Source organism: Neofelis nebulosa, chromosome 6, assembly GCF_028018385.1.
Source record: "Neofelis nebulosa isolate mNeoNeb1 chromosome 6, mNeoNeb1.pri, whole genome shotgun sequence".
Taxonomy (NCBI): domain Eukaryota; kingdom Metazoa; phylum Chordata; class Mammalia; order Carnivora; family Felidae; genus Neofelis; species Neofelis nebulosa.
In genome coordinates, this window is record NC_080787.1 from 46,368,233 (window position 1) to 46,390,719 (window position 22,487).

The following is a 22,487-nucleotide window of genomic DNA, read 5'->3' on the forward strand; positions in this document are numbered from 1 at the left end:
CCTATTCTCTCCTCTGCCTCTTCAATCCGAGCCGTCGTGGTTTCCATTTTGTTTTGCATTTCATTTAAAGCGTTTTTCAGCTCCTCGTGACTGTTCCTTAGTCCCTTGATCTCTGTGGCAAGAGATTCTCTGCTGTCCTGTATACTGTTTTCAAGCCCAGCGATTAATTTTATGACTATTATTCTAAATTCACTTTCTGTTATATTATTTAAATCCTTTTTGATCAGTTCATTAGCTGTTGTTATTTCCTGGAGATTCTTCTGAGGGGAATTCTTCCGTTTGGTCATTTTGGACAGTCCCTGGAGTGGTGAGGACCCGCAGGGCACTTCCCCCGTGCTGTGGTGTATAACTGGAGTTGGTGGGCGGGGCCGCAGTCCGACCTGATGTCTGCCCCCAGCCCACCGCTGGGGCCACAGTCAGACTGGTGAGTGCCTTCTCTTCCCCTCTCCTAGGGGCGGGATTCACTGTGGGGTGGTGTGGCCCGTCTGGTCTACTTGCACACTGCCAGGCTTGTGGTGCTGGGGAGCTGGCGTATTAGCTGGGGTGGGTAGGCAAGGTGCACGGGGGCGGGAGGGGCAGGCTTAGCTCGCTTCTCTTTAGGTGATCCACTTCAGGAGGGGCCCTGTGGCAGCGGGAGGGAGTCAGATCCACTGCCGGAGGTTTGGCTCCGCAGAAGCACAGAGTTGGGTGTTTGCGCGGAGCGAGCAAGTTCCCTGGCAGGAACTGGTTCTCTTTGGGATTTTGGCTGGGGGATGGGCGGGGGAGATGGCGCTGGCGAGCGCCTTTGTTCCCCGCCAAGCTGAGCTCTGCCGTCCGGGGGCTCAGCAGCTCTCCCTCCCTTTGTCCTCCAGCCTTCCCGCTTTCTGAGCAGAGCTGTTAACTTCTGACCTCCCAGACGCTAAGTCGCGCTTGCTGTCGGAACACAGTCCGTCCGGCCCCTCCGCTTTTGCCAGCCCGACTCGGGGGCTCTGCTTGGCCGGCGAGCTGCCCCTCCGCCCCGGCTCCCTCCCGCCAGTCCGTGGAGCGCGCACCGCCTCGCCGCCCTTCCTACCCTGTTCCGTGGGCCTCTCGTCTGCGCTTGGCTCCGGAGACTCCGTTCTGCTAATCCTCTGGCGGTTTTCTGGGTTCTTTAGGCAGGTGTAGGTGGAATCTAAGTGATCAGCAGGACGCGCGGTGAGCCCAGCGTCCTCCTACGCCGCCATCTTCCGGAACTCCTTAATCTTTTTTTAAAAAAGTTTTTATTTAAATTCCAGTTAGTTAACATTCAGTATAATATTAGTTTCAGCTGTGCAGTATAGTGATTCAACACCCAGTGCACATCACAACAAGTGCTCTCCTTAATTTCTGGCTCTTAATTGATATTTTCTAGTTTGTGAGACACTGTAATCATATCTTCCTTTTGTTTCTTAAAAATGGTTTCCTTTAGTTCTTTGAGCATGTTTACGATAGCTACTTTGAAGGTTTTGTGTGACCAGTCCAATATCCAGGTGCTCTCAAAAGCGGTCTGTGTTGCCTGCTTTTTGTTCCAACCCTTTTTTGTGGATTACATACCTGGTTTTTTGCATGCCAAGTATTTTGTTGTGATTGTTGTTCAAAATGGACATTTTATATTGTAGTAACTTCTGGATAATTATTCCCTCCTCTTCCTGGGGCTTGTTGTCGATGTTTGCTTGTTTGTTTAGTGACCTGGCTAGACTGGTTCAAATAAAATCTTTTTCCCTCACAGCATGTGGCCTCAGAAGTGCTTCTCAGAGGGCACAGCCTTGAGCATGCAATCCGTCTCCTCGACCACCAGGGATGACTGTGGTTTTAGTCGGGTTCTCTTTGGCCGTCACTTTGCCAGCTCTCTTCATTAAGTTACCTGACTCTACAGGTATCACACACAGCCATTAGCTTCCACTAACTTCTGGCTGATTGCTTTACTGTTTTTAATTAAATACTCTTGGGCAGAAAACGTTCCACAGATGGACTTGAATCATGTCGGGCCCCTCTGCAGAGTCAAGATATTGCTAGCCTCTACATTTTGCCCTGACCGCGGAAGACTCTTCTTGGCTGTATATTCCCTTCGTTTCCTGTTAAACCTTTAGCTGATGCACTGTTTTGTTATTACCAGTATCACAGAGCTTCCAGCCTCCTCTTAACTGCTCACCATCAGGATTTCCATTGTCTCCTATACCACCATTAGGTACGAACTTCACAGACTCTGTTCTAAAAAAATCAGTCCCCGTAGGGAAAGCTGAAGAGCTCTTTGTGAACAAAGCTGCTTCTCCCTCTGGGCTGAATCTCTGTATCGCTGTACTGGAGCTGGGGGTGGGAAAGGCAATCGGCTCCTCTTAGAAAGACTCCTGACTCTGTGAGTGGAGATCTGGGTAGGGATGGTAGTAGCCCACTCTCTTCTGAGCTTGTCCCTTCTCGCGTGGAGCTCTACTTCGCCTGAGCGAGCTAGGGTAGGGCATTCAGGACCCGGTATTCTCCGCCTGCCACGTCTGGGGTAGAGCTTCCCTATGGGTGGAGAAGGAGTGGGAGTTGCAGTCCTTTCAGCTATTCCTGCATGGAACAGAGCTTCTGCGACACGGAGCCAGAGGAGATGTGAGTTGCCAACCTCCTGGGGGACACTGTTGCCTTAGACTTGTGGCTGGAGAATCAAGTGTCCAGGGTTCTTGGGAACATTTGCCCAGCGTGAAGCTTCTACTGAACTAAGGTGGCAGGAAAAGAGAAGAGGAGTTATAGGGGCAGGTCCTGGCTCAAATCAAACAGACTCTCACTGTTCTTGGTATTCTTTTTTTTTTTTTTTTGATTTTTTAAAATGTTTATTTGTTTTTGAGAGAGAGACAGAGTGCGAGCAGGGGAGGGACAGAGAGAGAGGGAGACACAGAATCCGAAGCAGGCTCCAGGCTCCGAGCTGTCAGCACAGAGCCCGACGTGGGGCTTGAACCCATGAGCAGTGAGATCACGACCTGAGCCGAAGTTGGATGCTTAACCGACTGAGCCACCCAGGCACCCCAGACTCTTCCTGTTCTTAATGAGACTTGTTTTTTTTTTTTTTTAAATATGTGCTTCTCCGTTTGCTGTATACCCTTAGGACAATTTCTGGAGACTTTAAGCCATTACTTTTTCTAAAATTTAGTTTTGTATATATACAGGGAGAGAATGTGAATGGGGGAGTAGGGCAGAGGATGGGAGAGAGAGAGAAAATGTTAAGCAGGCTCCACATGGGGCTTGAACCCATGACCCTGGGATCATGACCTGAGCTGAAATCAAGAGTCAGTTGCTTAACCCACTGAGCCACGCAGGTGTCTCAGAAGCCATTACTTTTTAAAGTTTTCACCAGTTAAATGTGTTTCATTGGGGAACGAGTTTGCCACACTGCTCATACGGCCATTCTCAAAGTCCCACCTCAGTATTTGATATATTTTACCTGAGCATTTTATCTTATATGTTACAGCAATTATTTTAAGACTTTATATGACACACACAAAAAAAGAAAATTTAGATGAAAGTAAAGAGGCGAGATTTGAAATACATGAGGAGAGGACATCAAACTGATATGATGCTGTTAGTACAACTGAATACTAGTCTCACCACCCTGAGCTTCTTAGCGTTCTAAGAGGTTGTTGTTAATATCTCTCACTGATTCGATGGCAAGAATGTATCAGGTGATTTTCATACATTAGGTTTTAAACATGCATATGAGTTCTACCATGGTAAGTGGTATAATTTTTGGCTTATGAGAAAATGGATCCTCAAGTTCACAGAGAGAGAAAGCAGAGAAGAGGGACTGATTAGAATTCAGGTCTGTTTGGGTGTAAGTCTGTATTTTTTATGCTCTCTAAAAAAAGAAACGTTTAAATTCACCTGGATGACTAGTCGTCAGAAATTAAATTCTATGAGAATTACAGTAATATTAAGTAGGCACCACTGATGAAACATTTGATATGAATTTTTCTTTCCTTCTTTTCTTTCTTTCTTCCTCCTTTCCTCTTTCTCTCTCTCTTTCTTTCTGCATGGTTGGTACACCTGCTAATTTGTTGAAGGTATATCACAATTTACTTCCAAAATTTGTTAACTCTTCAGTTGGTTTTGAGTAGTTTGCTGGATTTCTTAATCCAGGAGAATTTGTTGATTTATCAATGTAATTATTAGCCATGGATACTCACTACTCAGTGACTATATCCAATGCAAAATATGTGAGTTGTTTCTAAAACACATATATTTATTTTGACTCAGTAAGTATTGTTCAGCACATTTCTGTTTTCAGCTTAGCACTGTTTGATTCTGAAACATTAATATTTTTTTTTTTCTAAATATTCTGAAATGGCGAATTGAGTTGGAAATTCAGATAAGGAAAATTGTCTATTCTGTGTTAGGCTGTTGGTAAGATTTCAAAGAGTAGTGAAATAGCACACCAAAATGAGGTGACTTTACATCATACCACATATCAGATACTTTCTATAATAAACTGAGAAAAACCCGTGTGTCAATTTCAGATATATACAATAACAGTTTTGTCTCCATACACCCGCGACAGAAAAGTTATTCTTGCTCCGATCGATTAGGTTCTGAATCAACATGATTTTCTCAGTTTCATGTCACTGTGATATAAAACAGGCCACATGATTAAAAGGACTGACCTACCAGATTAATATGAAGCAACGGAAAGAGAAAATCATACGATTCAGCTGCCGGCTGAATAGATATTTTGATAGTTTCTCAGCTACGTTACGTAACGGAAGCACATCCGTCCTACTGGGACGGGTATGTCCACGCTGTCACTGCATCGATGTGTCACACGGGCACACGAGCCATGTCGCTCTCCGTTTAGTGTTTTTGTTTAGGTTACCTTCCAGAAGATCATCCTCATCGATGCCCTTGACAATCTTGGATTTGTAGTCTCGGAAAAACATGTACTTTAGCAGTCTTCTCAGTTTTTTCTATTAAAAATATGAAATGAGTAAGAAACCTTACACATACATTCAGTTTACAGGTAACAGACCACTACGATAACTAAATCTAATAAACTTGTGTCCAGGATCATTGGGGAAAACACAGCAGTCCTCAGCATACTACTGTGAAATAAAAGGTGTCATCATATTAAATATAAAAGCTAAAACAGCTCAAACACAAGTGTTTTTAAAAGTACTCTTTATTTGCAAGTATCTAAATGCTCTAGAATTGCAATCATTGGGGTTTTTGGTTTTGGTTTTTTTTTTTTTTTTTTTTTTTGGTCTTATAAAAAGTTTCAAATTCTTCCTGAAGATTGTGATAAATATCACATGCTCCATATTAAGCTAACTATTCTGACTTGACGAAATTTTGTACACATTGAAGACCAAATTTTATTTTTTGAAGTGATTTATAAACATCTAGACAAGGATTTTGTAACAGTTGCTTTAAAATGCCAAGCAACGTTCCTTTTTATTGCTTCCTCTTCTCTGGAGATCTTTTTGTTTTTCTTTCTTTTTTTTTTTTTTTTAACTGAGAAGAGTTGGTTTATGTTTTATATTTCTGGACGACTTTCTATAATCTGAGAAACATATTTTAACGAGACTCGAAGCTGACGAATGATAGTTGCGTCTTGATGGTTTTCTTTAGGTTTATTAAAAGACCGTAATACTGCTTACCTTTAAAAGTAACTGATAATACTTTGTAATCTGCTGTGTGCTTACCCTTAGAATTTAATATTACTGGCTCCCGAACTTCAGGTTTAAGATTCCTAATTATGGCTGAACCACAGTACATTTTACACAAGCTCTTTTTACACGCATTTTATTTGATATTTGCAACAACCCGAAACACAGACAAACATAATCATCTCCTTTTTACATACAGGGAAACTGAACTTAAAAACAGTCTTACAACTAGAGCTTAGCAGGGCCAGAAGTAGAACGTAAACTTTGAACCTGTTCCTTTGTTTATGATTTTAAGTAAAGTACCTACCTTACAGGACCACTGTGAGGAATAAATGGCAGTATGAGTGAAGGTGCCAGGTACAATACAGTAAGCAGTCAATAAATAAAGCTTGAAAGTAAACCAGAATTACCAAGAGAAAAACCATGCACCTATATATGGGTCTTCTGCTACCCTTCCTTTCTCTTTGCTTCTCCGACTGTACTCAATACTTTAGATTTAACTTCGTCTTACAGTACACCTATGTAAACTACTTTAATTCGGTCTGGAACATGTCAGCATATAAATACAATTATTATTTTGCAGAGGAAGATGAGAACTCTGGCAGCTATCATATTACAGCTATGTTTGCAGTTGATGAAAGCTTTCTGGTTAAGAGTCCTCCTGGAAGTCGAGGAGCGTTGTCAATTAGTGTATGTTCCTGTGGTTTCAATACGATTTTAAATTTTGACTTTCCCAAAAGGCAGGAAAGAGTGTCAAGGGGGACTGTGTTTTTCTGTGTGATCCTCTTTAACCTCTGCCATGAAAAAGGGAAAGGTGGTTGGACATAGTCTGTCAAGTATTAATGCTAACTGCACTGTTCCCCCGCTGCCTTCCTGAGGGACCTTGGCTCCACACCCTCATTTCTGCCAACAGTGTCTATTCCTCCTTGGTCCTCCGAGGATAATGAAGCCGCCAAATCCGGCATATTTGTGCTCTTTCCCATCTCTCTGAATTCTTCCTTCCTACCCACTTCCGGAGCCATCATGCTCATCACATTTTGCCTTGGTTATTGAACCAGCATCTTGGCCAGTTCCTTTGCGTTTGATCCATTCTGCATGCAACTGCACGAGTCCCACCCCACGCAGAGACTTCCCCTTCAGCATATCCCACACCCTCTCATCGAAGCACACAACTTCAAAATTCTGCTCCTTCAACCAAATCACACATGTTTCCTACACCGGATTACAGCTTCTTGCTAGTGGAGACATTTCTTTTCTCTTCCTTTATATTCCTCATACCATCAAAGAGTTAATGAAGTAAGAATTTATAAGATTTAATAGTAGACTGGCCAAGGTGTGATTTCTAGATCTCTGGATCTCACTGTATGAGGAAGAGAAAAATACATGATCTAAGTTCAGGCAACCTTCGGTCAAGCAGAATTAAAAGGTTTCACAGGTATAAAGCCGTTGGATATTGGAAAGGATGGTAACAAGGTTATCCAAAAGGTCGGACGGGATGTCTTCTGATAAGAAACAGAGCCACAAGGATATCAAAAATGGTGGAAGAGGAATGGGTACGTGTAACGAAGAGGCCGGCGGAAAAACAATGGAGCAATCAGATGGACCATCAGAAACTAAACGCGGCTGCCTCATTCGGGATAGCAGCTGCCATGACACATGGTGGCTATTCAGCTAGCTTTTGTACATGTAACTTTCAGATGACACTTTTATTAAAAACATGTAAAATTTTATAAAATATTTTCAACTAGCTGCTCATCGAAGATAGTTATAGACTGGTAAATACCAGCCTAAATACTTTATTTAATACCAGGGTTCAAAGAGTAAGAAAGGTAGATCTTTAACCATAAAAGAAAAGTCTAGCCACTATTATGTTTATGCTACTGAAATACTCATCTTGGTTTAGTTTTCCCCGAATAAACCTTGAAACAAACTCTGGGAAAGCCTGCAATCCTGTGTAAAATTAGAAAGAAAAAAGATGCCACTTAGTTCTACCTCACTTATTAGAACAAAGCACACAAATGATACGCAGTGAATATTATGTAGTAATGAAAATGTCTAAATATATACGTAAGCATAAGTGAGAATTCGTTGCTAGCATAGTTTTGCATAAGTGCCTGGCCCACGAAAACAAATACCAAGTTTCTTGTAGTAAACCATTTTGTTGTGTAAACTACGAAGACTAAAACATCAGTTTAATAGTTGTACTCCAATGTGAAAGCTACATAACAAGGACATGGTTCCCAATATGTGTGAATTAAGCACCAAACATGGCCCGTTAATACAATGAAATTATTTTATATTACCTTATCTTTGCGCATCAAAAACAGAAGGTCTTCGGCAGAGATTACCCTGGCTCCCCGAAGCTGAGAAACTTCAGCAGCTTGCTGTAACTAACAACAAAGAAAATTGAGGTTTTTTTTTTTCTCAGTAATCTAAATTAAATATACTACGGTCATGACGTCTCAAGGGAGATAAATATACTAAGAGTTAAAAACCTTTGGGAATAATCCGGCAATCACATTACTGCTTTTAAAAGCAAAATGTCTTATGTTTTGAAGTAAAAAAAACACAATTAAATTAACTTATAAGCCCACCTGTAACTGATACAATAAACAGAAATCCTTGATTTCTTTCATGCAGAAGAAAAATCATGTGCAGCTTCCAGAAATGCATTAATGCACCTGAAAATAATTTTATGAAATTTTATCCTCATATCCATGTGAGCAATGGTTTCACTCAGTATCACTAGTTGAATAAGTATATTATTAATCTGAGCTCCCATGCTGGTATGATTTGAAATAGGCCCATTCAGAACTTTAAAAGATCAACAAAAACAGTAGCTGTTTCTAATATCCAAAGGAAAAAAAATAGTTTTAGTTTTGGCAAGTCTTCAGTGGGCAAAGGATTCAGTCTATAAATCATAATACTGGACTGCATTAATTTCTTTCCACACTAATCACATGCACACAAAAAGTTAACTGTATCTGGAATGCACAACACAAAACATACTGCATGGAAAGTTAGATTCCCCCTGCAATGTTCATCTGGGCCCTTATATCTACAAAGTTGAGAGTTTTCTGGAATTCAGAAGTCCTAGAAACACAATCTTACTTGAAAATGACCTGGAAAATAAAAGAATGTGAAAAATGATAGTTCTATTTTCTGGCACAGGCAAAATCGGTTTCGTATTTTGATTAGTTGGAAGGAACATAAAATATGTCCAGATGAAAAAAATAAAGATACTGGAGAAAACACTACAAATATGTGCCTGGAACTTCTTCCAAATTTGATCAAACCGTAGTGACTGCACCACAGCATCTCTATCCAATATTGTAAAAATATTTACATATAAAAGCTGTTCCTAAATGCATTCTTCTTTGAAAGGAATACATCTAACATATCTCTGAGAACGAATCTTTAAAAAGTGACACACTGTTATCTTAACAATTATAAGGAATCAAACAGTGCATTTGTACTAAAGAAATTCTGCTTGAATGTTCAAGCGATTTTGCTAAGTAAGCTTCAAACCTTGTCTAAATACACAGACTACAAAATAGACTATAAACTCCCTATGTGTCAGCCTCACCACTGAATTTCCTGGATACTGGTGGTTGGTATATAAACATAATTCTACCTAAATATAGAAATTTAAATTTAACTGTGAACCATTTAAAAAGAAATCTTAGGGGAAAGGTTTTAAAAAGATGATGTATCTACCCAGAAAGAAACTACAAGTTTTCAGCAGGAAAAATCTGAACATATTTTTCTAAAAACTTCGAGTGTCAGGGAGATACGTGTACACTTTTTTTTTTTTTCAAATAAAAACATTTCTACCATAGTATAAAATACACACAATCAGTGTGGAGAAGAATATGGGCTCAGTACCCATTTAAATGTCTGGACACAGAGAACATACACTGAACCAGGAGGCAGCACTGACAAGTAACTTTGTATTTTCGTAAATGAAGGATGGGGACAGTTTGACAGCTGCAAAGTACTATACAGAACAGAAGGAATTTCGCTGATGTTAAGAAAGGATCAGGATAAGTATATATCCCTAAACTCCCTAAAGAGTTTCCCCAATTAATTGTTTACCCACATTACATCTAAATAAATAATCCGTATTTATTATCCTCTCCAAAATGTCAGTTTATTAACCAGGAAAAAAAGAGACAGTGGAAAAATAAAGACGTAATTGAGTTAAGACATTTTAAAACACCTTTGAAAGCCAGGACACAACTACTGTAGGGACCTCCAGGAATATACGTCATGGTCCGTTGTCATAATTAGCAGGAAACCTGAACTCTATTTTTTGTCTATCCGATGCACCAATTTCCTTCACCTAAACTTGTACCTTACTAGCCCTGGCACTGCTAGGATTCTCTAGAACGCTATGGACTTTCATGAAGTGATTCCTTGAGACCAGAAGTTACTGTTGTGTTACTTCACTAAGCCTGTTTGTCCTGATGTGCCCCATGCTCCAAAATTACCTCTCCCAAACTCTGACCTCCTCTTCTCTACCAAGTGAGGAGAGCAATCGCATTAGCTAATTACGGCGATCACACTAAAGTGTGGATTACCTATTGGCTTCCTTCTAGAAATTTTTGTTCATGCCTATCAGAAAGAGTAAAGAAACTCTTCTTTAACAATGTAAAGCTTAAGGGGCGCCTGGGTGGCTTAGTCTGTTTTAAGAGTCCTGCTTCAGCTTAGGTCATGATCCCACGCTTCATGGGTTCTAGCCCTGTGTCAGGTTCTGTGCTGACAGTTCAGAGCCTGGAGCCTGCTTCAGATTCTGTGTCTCCCTCCCTCTCTGCCCCTCCTCTGCTTGTGCTCAGTCTCTCTCTCTCAAAAATAAACAAACATTTTAAAAACAAAAAACAAAAACAATATAAAGCTTAAAAAACAGGATAGCAGCTGGCCAGGCCAGTTTCACCGAATGCTGGGCTCAGAATTGGTACATTTAATGTGAAAGCCCTTCATTGAGCCAGGAAACCAAAATAAAAAAAAAAAATAATAATAATCCTAATAACTTCAGTGTTACAAAAATTGATTCTACATTCTAAGAAATCTCAGTTTGTTAATCTGTGAAACTACATCAAAGCTGTACTTCATTATTTACTGTTGCATGTTAAATATTTCTGGCAGTAATTTGAATCACTTGAATAGTGCACTTCACACTTTTTTTATTATAATGAAAGTAGTATACATTTAATTGTGATATAAACTATGCAAGAAATAACAGAGCAGATAAGTACTTTAAGACCAATCACTGGTAGAATGAGTATACAACTTAATCTTCTTAACCATATGGATAAAGGTATGGTTATACTAACCATAAGAGATTTATTTGGAACTTAATAAAATATTGTGCTACAAGACATTATTATTTTGGCACAAGAACAACTCATTTACAGCATTTTTTTTCCTGATAAATATTATTTGTTCTTCAAGGTAAACTAAAAATAATATTATACTTGTAAGGACTGTTTAAAAGACAAAAGTTCCTTTTGCATATCAACACTCATCATGCTTGACACTTTCTTTGTTAAACTTTACATTTCATCTTAAATGCCTCATCTTTGATCCCTCAAACAAATCTCTTCTCAATTTCTCATTGCAGTCAATGACACTAACATCAGACTCACTGTATTTTTCTCCCTCTGCTACATTTTCACTAACCTCTGTTGATTTTGTTTTGTTATAATCTGTTCAGGTTCTCCAATCTGCTCTCTACTGCCACAGTACTTGTCCTAATCCAGGAAATTGCAACATCTCCAAATTGTGATGCAATCTATTTTAAGTGCTAAAATGATCTTGCTCAAATATGATGTCCATAATTCTCGTTCTAGGATCTATGAGACTTCACTATTATCTAACTTTAATGTGTCTTTACAGCCTGACTCACAGATTTCTCTATACATTCATTCCCATCATATTTCTTGTGTTTTTTTTTTAATATTATTATACATTTAAATTCCAGTAATTTCAATTCTATTTTCACACTTTTGTGCATCTATAATGGTTAATTTTATGTGTCAACTTGTTTGGGCCACAAGGTGATCAGACCTTCGGTCAAAGATTATTCTGGGTGTGGCTGTAAGGGTATTTCTGGTTGAAATTAACATGAGAATAGATAAAATAAGTAGACTGCCCTCCCTAATGTGGGAGGACCTCAATCAATCAGCTGAAGAACTAAATAGAAAGTGATCACCTTGGGGCACCTGGGTGGGTCAGCTGGTTAAGCTTCACGCTCAAGTCATGATTTTGGCTCAGGTCATGATCTCATGATACATGAGTTGGAGCCCCGTGTGAGGCTCTGAGCTGACAGCATGGAGCCTGCTTGGGATTCTCTCTCTCCCTGTCTCTCTGCCCCTCCCCTGTACTCTCTCTATCTCTCTTTCTCAAAATAAATAAAATTAAAAAAAAAAAAAGAACATGATCACCTCACACCTGTTAGAATGGTTAAAGTCAACAACACAAGAAACAAGAGGTGTTGGCCAGGATGTGGGGTTGCCAACTGCAATGACATGGATGGTGCTAAAGAGTATTATGCTAAGCAAAATAAGTCAGAGAAAGATAAATACCATATGATTTCACTTGTATGCAGAACTTTAAGAAACAAAACAAATAAGCAAAAGGGAAAAAAAAGAGAGAGAGGCAAACCAAGAGACAGACTCTTAACTATAGAGAACAACTGATGGTTACCAGAGGGGAGGTGGGTGGAGGGATGGGAGAAGTAGGTGATGGGTATTTAGGAGTGTACTTGCTGTGATGAGCACTGGGTGATATGGAATTGTTCAATCACCATTTTGTACACCTGAAATTAAGTATTACACTGTATGTTAACTAACTGGGATTTAAGCAAAAAAAAAAAAAAAACAAACAAAAAAAAACCATAAAGACTAAAGAATGGGAATGGAACACCTTCTGCCTACCTTGAAATGAGACACTGGTCTTTTTGAGCCTTCTGACTCAAACTAAAACATCCCGTTTCTCAGGCCTTTGGATTCAGGCTGGAAATGCATCTCACCTCTCCTGGGTCTCCAACTTGCCAACCACAGCACTTGGGACTTTTCAGTCTACATAATCATGGGGGCCAAGTCTTTCCTTTACCTATCGATCTGTCTATCTACCCACCCACCTACCTACCTACTTACCTATCCTCACACACACAAATACACACACAAACACATACATTGTTGGTTGTTTTTCTGGAGAACCGTAATATAGAATTATATACTCAAATTATCAGAAATTCTTGTAGTCTTTTTGAGAAACAGATTCTTTATGGGATGCAACACTTTCTTCTTTGAAATATAGGCTTTAAGGGGCACCTGGGTGGCTTAGTTGGTTAAGCGTCCAACTTCGGCTCAGGTCAGGATCTTGCGGTTCATGGGTTTGAGCCCCGCGTTGGGCTCTGTGCCGACAGCTCAGAGCCTGGAGCCTGCTTTGGATCCTGTGTTGCCCTCTCTCTCTGCCCCTCCCCTGCTCACGCTCTGTCTCTCTCTCTCAAAAATAAACAAACATTAAAAACAATAAAAAAATAAAATATAGGTTTCAAAATAATTTTCTCAAAGAAAAAAGTTCCATGATTATCTTCATACAGTAGTGTTCATTACCTAACCTAGGCATGAAACTTACATGCTCAGTTTATAATATCTTAATTATACTTGTCAACAAGTTTCTTCTTTATTTTTCTCAACCAGTTACTTAACACTCTCACTTCCCAACTACATTTTGAATAACATCTCTAGGTCCAGGTCCACCAATCCCCAACAGACAGTTTATAAACGTTTGTTAAATGTTGGCAATCCATTTCCCCTTGACAATTGTCAGTTTTCTCGTCTATGATATAAATGAATTGGGCTAGATGAAGTCAGTAACATTTGTCTGGGACCCATATAAATTCAGCAGAAATATTTCTCTAAAGTTCCAAAAGGTTTCAAAAGTATCACAAAATTAATTTCACAATTATTAACATCCTGAAAATATTCCATTTTAACCACACTTCTCTTGTACCTCTTTCCTTTGGGTTTTGACTAAATCCCTGGATCTTACCTTTTTGAGAATACTTAGTAAAAAAATAAATAGTAAAAGGCAAGAGCTGTTGAAAGCTATGTTATGAAAAGCTATATTATAAAAATCTAGGTTGTCCCCCTAAGATTTGTCAGTCTTTCTATCCATTGGTGTATCACTATTTACTAGGCCAGATTCTAGGTCCAATGATGAAAGGACAGCTCTACTTACAACCTCAAAGATCCTCTCTGAAACTCTATGTTGTGACTGAAGGAACTAGAAGTTGGGAAATCTGGATTCCAGGTCCAGCTCTGCTACTATGTAATTATGTAAGATCAGATATATCAAACAACTTCCCTAGATCTGTATGTGTGTGTGTGTGTGTGTGTGTGTGTGTGTGTGTGTGAATTTAAATATATACATATTTTTGTATGTATATGGGGTTTTTAAAGCAGCTATTATGTCTGTGCTCAAGAACAAAAGAAATCTACCAAAATAATGAAGTAAGCTAAGAAAGAGCAAGAAATAGGATCAAGAAAATAGGAATCCAAAAGGAATAGTTTTGGAATTTAAATATATACATATATATACATATATATATATACATATATATATATATAGACATTTGAAATGGGTAAATAATGATTTTAATGACTATTAAGGGAGTTAATAATTTTAGGAACAAGAGCTCCCATTTATTGAGTACCCAATTTGTACCAAGCACTGTGCTGTGTTGTAAGTATGTAATTTAATTAAAGTTTTTAAAAATTTTAAGTTAAAATGTATGTAACATTAAATGTCAAATAATACTCTAAGTTTTATAATGACAGGCAGGAATACCTTATCATACTTCTTTGCAGTCTGTAATTCTACTTCAAAAGGCAACTACTTTCAACTTGTCTAGCTTGTTCTCCTGTTATTCACCTCCATATCTGAAGTAAACTTACAACGCTTGTTTTTATTTTCAGCTTTAAATACTATCAACTCTTACTTACAGAAGATAAAGACTGAGTGTTCTCAGATGCCTTGTATTTAGCTATCTCCTTCCCCTGCCTTTATCTTATCTATAAAATATAATTTAAAAAAATTAATACCAAGTGTTTATACTTTTATGGCTGTGTAAACACTGTTACAGCTTGGCTACTATGAGCAAATTTCTTTTTACAATTTAAAAAAATATTTTTCTTGTTGTTAATCATTTCCTTGGTTTGTTTCCTTGCTTATTGTGTTGTGAACCGAACACTGTTTCATCACAAACTCCTTGAAAGATTTGAACCATTTAAGGATTTCTTTCAAATTCATTGTTTTGTTTTTCCTCAGAGACACCTCACCTGGTGTCCTCCAACTCTTTAAGTATTCCTTTTGGATTCCTATTTTCTTGATCCTATTTCTTGCTCTTTCTTAGCTTACTTCATTATTTTGGTAGATTTCTTTTGTTCTTCAGCATAGACATAATAGCTGCTTTAAAAACCCCATTTGCTAATATCAACCTCTGGTCATTTTGGAGTCAGTCTTCATTTTGTCTACTCTCTGGGATGTGGTCATGTTTTCCTGTCCCTTCATATTTTAAGGAATCTCAGTTTTATCTGAGATATTGTGAATTGTATCTTATAAGGACTCTGGATTTGGTTATGTTCCTCTGAAGAATAGTGATTTTTATTTTTTTCCAACAGGCAGAATAAAAACTAGAACACTAGAATGGACTCAAACAAACTACAACACTTATCATCCTCCCCCAGTGGTGGGGCTATAGCTAAAAGATACCTCTGTTTCCTGAGAACAGGTATAAGGGAAATAAAATTTTAAAGATCCAGTATTTCTGAAAATTCATTTAAGCCACCCTCATATTCAGTTAGTAAACTGACTGCATATGGAATTTCAGATTAAAAATCATTTCCTTTAGAATTGTAAAGGCATTGCTCCACTGTCTTCTAGCTTAAAATATTGCTGTTGAGAAGTGAGGCTTTTTTCTTTTTTTCTTAAGCCTTTATGTGACTTTTTCCACCACCCCTGAAAAACTCTTAGTATTGTTCTTTTCAAACCTGAAATTCTGAAATTTCATGGTGCTGTGTCTTGGTGAGGTTCTTTCTTCATAGATTTTCTTGGTATTCACTGGGATACTATAATTCATGTTTCTGTTCTTCATATCTGGCAAATTTACTTGCCACTATGAAATCACTCTGAAAATTTCTTTCCTTCTGTTTTCTGGGTTCTTTCTAGAATGTCTATTGATTGAATGCTGGTAGTCTTTGGGCCTAGGATCTCTAATACCAAAGTTTGTTTTATTCAACCCCTCTAGAGAGTAAATCTACACTATTTTGCCAAATGGCAAAAGGATAGTTGACTGCCTATATGGGATAGGGACTGGGACAAAATTGTTTTCTTTACTTTCTACCAATCCTCCTATTTTTCATCCACCCAAGACTCTTTTCTTCAGAGGCACCTTCAATCCTGATCTTTTCCAGGTTCCAAGGTTTCATGTTTCTCAGCTCTTCTAAACTTTTGGCATTTCTATCCATCTTTAAATTTCCGTAATTTTTTTTGACACATTTCATCTGTTATTTAATATTCTCCCATTTTGTCTTTGTAGGTTTATGCCCCTTTAATTATTTTGGTGTCCTTTCATGTGGTTTCAGAAGAACTGGAGATAAACACATGTATCACCCATGTTTAAGCAGAAACTGATATTCTTTTTTTAATGTTAACATTTATTGAATATACTATCCTATGCTTCTTGTCTTCTATAACCCTCACGAAAAACCTATGAGAGATGTCCAGGTACACAAACCTGGTACTAAATAATAAATGCTTAATATCAAGCCATTCATTTTTCTAAGGCTAATTTCTTATTCAGAATACAGGAAGGTATGATCATTAACTCAAACCTTACGTTGCACAGAAAGTCTAACCCACAAAAACATTTATTTGCCTTTCAAAACATTTTCATTGCTGGCGATGAAATGGTTGCCAAAATAAAAATGGTTTGGATCAAAACATCCAAGCCCGTTGCTTCATGCAGACACAGCTTAAGGACTGAGCACTAAGCAAGTGTTTGAAAGGAAATGGATTTGTAACTAAATACAGTTAACATTCAGGATACTATAAATGTAAGATACATGACTTCGTATTTTCCTATCATATGATCTCCTTATTCTTTGTTGGTGACTGGTCTTCCACTGTCTTAGACATCTGAAATATAAACAAGTATATAAATTGATAAAAGATGTGCCTAACTCTTTGAGAGTTTCATTTTAACTCTTCTTTTTAGAATAGTAAGTCAAACACAGTTAAGTTTTAAAAAATATGATAAAGCTATAATTATCAGTATCTCATGACTCAAAGAATTTGTTTTTATTTATATACATATTTTAAAGAATGACCAAGCCACAATCAATATAAACCTGCAAAGCTTTAAAAATGTCCAATAAACAATCACTGCTTTTGTTGTATAAGAACAGCAAACTGGACAAGGAACTAATTCTTTGGTTACTCCTATTTAAATATGAAATGAGGAGAACAACAACCATTTGAAAGTTTTAAACTATTGTGCATAGAAGTTATTCATAAGTAACTTTCAAGTCTAAACACATTTAGGTTTACAAGTAAGCAAAAGGATATGTTGGAAATTTTTTTAAGTTGAAATTAAAGTAATAAACTAGATTATAACTTACATAGTATACTATTCTGTATTACACCCTATCTACCATATGAAACTGGATTATAGTTTAAATATTATTCTATTAGCTAACTGTAGTTACTATTATTTAAAATTTAACTATTTACTATTTGATTATTAAACCTAAAATACTATGTAACTACTTAAGCTAAAATACATTAAAATTGTAGAAAGATGTTAGATCTTGATTTGCTCAATATTCTACATGGCTATCATTCAGTTAGTCAATAACTGAAAATAATATACTTTAAAGGTCTAAGGGTGTACATTTCATTTGCATTTCTAAAAATTTTGGTGGCTTACAAAATATATACTTTTCTTTTTATATAAACTTTTTTTAATGTTTATTTTTGAGAGAGAGAGAGAGAGAGAGAGAGAGAGGCAGAGCATGAGTAGAGGAGGGGCCGAAAGAGAGGGAGACACAGAATCCAAAGCAGGCTCCAGGCTCTGAGCTGTCAGCACAGAGCCCGACACAGGGCTCGAACTCACGAACTGCGAGATCATGGCCTGAGCCAAAATTGGACACTCAACCGACTGAGTCACCCAAGCGCCCCCCAAAATGTATACTTTTCTTGACTACAAATAATAATGACTCTTTTTTTTTCTCTGCTTATTTCATGGCATCTCTGTGCCTACCTCTGTAATTCCCACTTTTCTAAAGAGGCATCCACTCAAAGAGTTGTGGCCATTGGTTATTTCTCCAGAGGACAAGACTCTAACAGGTAAAAGACTGAGTTAATTACATTTCTTCAGAACTCTGCCTAATTTTTCACATGATAGCCTGCTTTCTTTTACCCCAGAATTTTAGGAATAAACATAAGTCGTGTACTAAATCTTCATGCTTAGATCAGGGTATTAAAAGCACTGAATTACAACAGACCACACATAGACCAATTTAATGACTGGAAAAATTACCAAATGGGAAGAATAAAGTAATCCTAAAGAATAATCATGAAGAATGAGGAAAACTGACTTCTAATTGTATCTCTATTACTATCACCCTTGTTTTGGCAAAAACAATTTTATAATTTGGTCCTTTTGCTGAGAAAATAAATGGAGAAAGGTGCCTGGGTGGCTCAGTTGGTTAAGCATCCAATTTAGGCTCAAGTCATGATCTCACAGTTCACGAGTTCGAGCCCTGTGTCAGACTCTGCTGACAGCTCAGAGCCTGGAGCCTGCTTCAGATTCTGTGTGTGTGTCTCTCTCTGCCCTTCCCCCACATGTGTGCGTGCTCTCTCTCAAAAATAAATAGACATTAAAAAAAAAAGGAAAGAAAATAAATAGAGAAAGTGCCAGCTTTAGACTTGAGAGTTACAGATTCTGATGCTGGTTCCCTCAAAACCTGATTGCTGCAGGAGGAGAGCAAGGGTCTGCTATGAAACTCCGTGAAGGTGTGGTTTCCTCGGTCAGTACCGTGTATCTTGTTTCTGAGCATTTATTACTACCTCCATTTTATGGTCTAACTCAGCATATTATCTCCGCATGGAGCCCTCTACACACTGATTTCACAGTTGAATCAAGAAGCTTTAAAAAAATCATTACTTTAAAAAAGTTTCCCAAACCATCTTGTTTTCTCTTTCATAAAATTAAAATAAATGCCTATGGGTTGAGGTTTATGTGAGGTGTTGTCATGCAGCATACAATAAGCCTGAATAAATGCTAGGTACATTTATTCAGAAATGAAAATTTAAATCTCAGGGTCATCATAAAAAAGTTGATCATTTCCAGTATTCACAAAGATTAAAGGCTATTATTGGGCTACGCTTAGCACTAATGACTTATTTTACCATAAACAAACTTAGGATGTACATAATTTGTTTAGATATATACACATATACACACAATACATATATACACAATTTATACACATACATATATGTGTATATATACACATACACATGTATTTCTATGTATATAGAGGGTGTATATCTAGAATCACTTTCTTTTTTTTTTTAATGTTTTTATTTGTTTTTCACAACGAGAGAGCGTGAGCAGGGGAAGGGCAGAGAGAGAGGGAGGCAGAGGATCCAAAGTGGGCTCTGTGCTGATAGCAGAGAGCCTGATGTGGAGCTTGAACTCATTGACCATGACATCATGACCTGAGCCGAAGTCAGACACTTAATGGAATGAGCCACCCAAGAGCCCCTAGAATCACTTTTTCAACAAGTTTTTAAAAAGTAACTCTCATCTAAAGTTAAAGGGAAAAAACTATATAGACTTCTTTTGATAGAGAACTCATAGCTGCTGTAACAATTTCTCACGTCACATCACCCCACCACGAAATACAACGCATGCCTTCGTATGCATACATTTTTGAAGCTATAGTTTTAAACAGAATAGCGGCTCTTTCTGGTCCTCAGGTTCTTCAAGTGGGAATTAAAAATGAGCTCTTTTTGGCTCTTACTTTCTGGTTCTAGTATTTAACCTTAGGTATGGTTTACTCTTGGCTCCATAATTAAATGCTTGCATCAATGAGAGAAGAAATAAAAAAGAAGAGCTCAAAGAGATGAGGTTCAGGAGGGAGTCATTTTCAAAAAAAAAAAATTTTAAAAATCCACTTAGTTATACCAGTGGAAATAGCAACCAATCCAATTAATTGTGTAAGTGTGGAAGGGAGTATGAGGTTGGACCATTATTTAGCATTAATGACTGATTTTACAATAGTGTTCACCATGGTACACAAATCAGCAGGTGATACAGTTAATTATTCCAGTATCCTACCCAATAGTTCCAGAAACATTTGAAAGCCAAAGTCAGTTGCAAAATGGGATTAAAGCAATGCAATTACTAATGCATAAGAGAGATTGCTCTCTATCTGATTCTAATCTGCCCTTTGCTTTTATCATATGATGAACAGAGATAATTTGTATATACTTCCCCCTCAGTCTGTCAGAGAAAGCAGCCCTTATTCAAATTTTGTATTCAAACATTGCTTGCCTAGGAAAACCAATCAATGTTGTATACAGTATTTATCAAATTAGATGTAGTATATGTAAAACTAAATGAAAAGTCAGGTTTCCTGTGCTCAGAGGTCAGTCCCATATTCTACTCAAGAATTAAAAAGGCTATTAAACAGGGCCCAAGAAGCTGCTATAGTACAGATCTTGTTACAGTCACAGGTCATTGTGAAGATCAAAATGAAATAATGTGGTACAGGCACTTGGAGGACTCAAATGCACCATAAAAGCATAACACACTGCTTAGGAATGACTCATTCTTGGTTAGAAGACGAAAAATGTAATCTATATATGAAAAGGAAAAAAAAGAGTCTACTGATAATTTGGCAAGCAGAGAAAATGTTTTAGATTTGTTACTTAAACTGAAACTGGGACAGCCTTAAGAGATTCATTCACATGGGGCTAAAATGGTACAGCCATCCAACGGCACTCACACGGTCACATTCTGAGAAAGCAGGCAGGATAGAGAAGACAGAGCCCCACGTCCTTCAAAGACCGCGGGTAAGGAGCCACAGCCTCTTTGAGGTCTCCTCTAATTCAAGCACAGACCTAATCAACCCCTTTCCATTGTGCTTCTGGGAACACTGGAGGACTTCAGTCAGCTTACCTCTTATCACTCTATTTTGTAAAGATAATCTTTACAATCTTACGAGAGTCACAAAGACATTGCTACAGATTATCTAAAATGTCTAAAGAAGATATTTGGACTCATCTGGAGTTAGCCCAGTTAGATCCTAGCTGCGATGAATTTCTGGCCTAAAGGCAAATCAAATTGTGCCTCCAACTCTAATCAGGATTTATAGAAAACTGCAATTTTACAATTTATCTGGATGAATCTCAGCTCATGTATGTGTGTCTGACGCCTCTTTGCGGATGGCCCATATGCAATCACTGATATTTATTTGAATATATCAGATTAATCAGTCAGGGGCTTGGAGAAAAAAAGATAGCATAGTTAAACTGGGTACTTGGAGAAGAGTTTAAGCAGAAACTATGCGACAAGATGTGGGGAGGGTCTAGGGAAACCACAAGGGATAACGTGGTCCCCTTCTGGCTCTAAGAGCAACAAGAGACCATTATGAAACCTAGGCTTAGAGGGTTAAGGGGCAGGCAGCCGCCACGTGAGCCTGGAAGCTGGAGAAGCCCACGTGCCAAGGATCCAGCCAACCTTGGCCTTACGTTTAGTCACCCTACTCTCAGCTCTCTTGCTGGTACCTCCCACTGACCACATTCAACAAGAAGTCAGAGGGCAAGACAGGTCTAAAGAGGTGAGCCTCCCAGGGTACAGAAATGGAGGAAGGGTGAAAAGTGAGTCTGGAGGGACAAATGTTAGATGTCCATTATCAAATGAGTCTTTAGACTTCTCAAAGATAACTTTATGAGGGGCCACTTTCCCCCTTAACTACCAGAAGTAGAATGTTTTCATCTCCTTTTAAAAATGCTTCTGTTCAGACAATTTAAAAGCAGAAATGGGTGGGAAGCGTCCGCCTCCAAATACATAATGTGATCCAGTGATGGACATTATAATTCTATATCCCAACATTTAGTTTAAGGAAGGGGAGCACCAATAATATGAGTAACAAGAAAATAAACTAGCATTTACTAAATATACTACAAGATGCCTGACATATATGACATATTTTAAAAATGGTTAGTTTTTCTAATCTTTGCAAAAATCCTAAGAGTTAAGTGATATTAACATTTTATAGTTTTTTTTTTGTTTGTTTTTTTGTTTTTTAAATTTTTTTTTCAACTTTTTTTTTTTTTTATTTTTGGGACAGAGAGAGACAGAGCATGAACGGGGGAGGGGCAGAGAGAGAGGGAGACACAGAATCGGAAACAGGCTCCAGGCTCCAGGCTCCGAGCCATCAGCCCAGAGCCTGACGCGGGGCTCGAACTCACAGACCACGAGATCGTGACCTGGCTGAAGTCGGACGCTTAACTGACTGCGCCACCCAGGTGCCCTATAGTTTTTTTTTATAGATAAGGCAATAGCAGCTCAGAGCACTGAAATGACTACGATGGGATTTGAACAAGTCTGTCAGACAATAACTCCGTTTCCATTGTATCCCACACAGTTAGCTAACTTTTCCATTTTCCTCACACAAACTAATATTTAGTAGTTTCCCCATATAAACTAATACTTACATATGTAAAACTCAGTAACTTGAGCAATCAACATTCAGCACTTTTCAGAATTTAGACAGA

The 22,487-nt window shown here is 38.1% G+C and overlaps 1 protein-coding gene across 4 annotated transcripts in view; it reads right to left on the bottom strand.

Moving 5' to 3' along the window:
• Positions 1–22,487, bottom strand: part of SUPT3H (SPT3 homolog, SAGA and STAGA complex component) — a 546,620-nt gene that overhangs the window by 160,781 nt on the left and 363,352 nt on the right. For all 4 annotated transcript variants that reach the window (XM_058736123.1, XM_058736125.1, XM_058736124.1 and 1 more), the window contains exons 4-5: positions 7,934–8,020; positions 4,841–4,931 (exon numbers count right to left, since the gene is read on the bottom strand). In XM_058736123.1, coding sequence (XP_058592106.1) covers positions 4,841–4,931; positions 7,934–8,020 — 178 coding nt within the window. The remainder of the gene's footprint in view (positions 1–4,840; positions 4,932–7,933; positions 8,021–22,487) is intronic.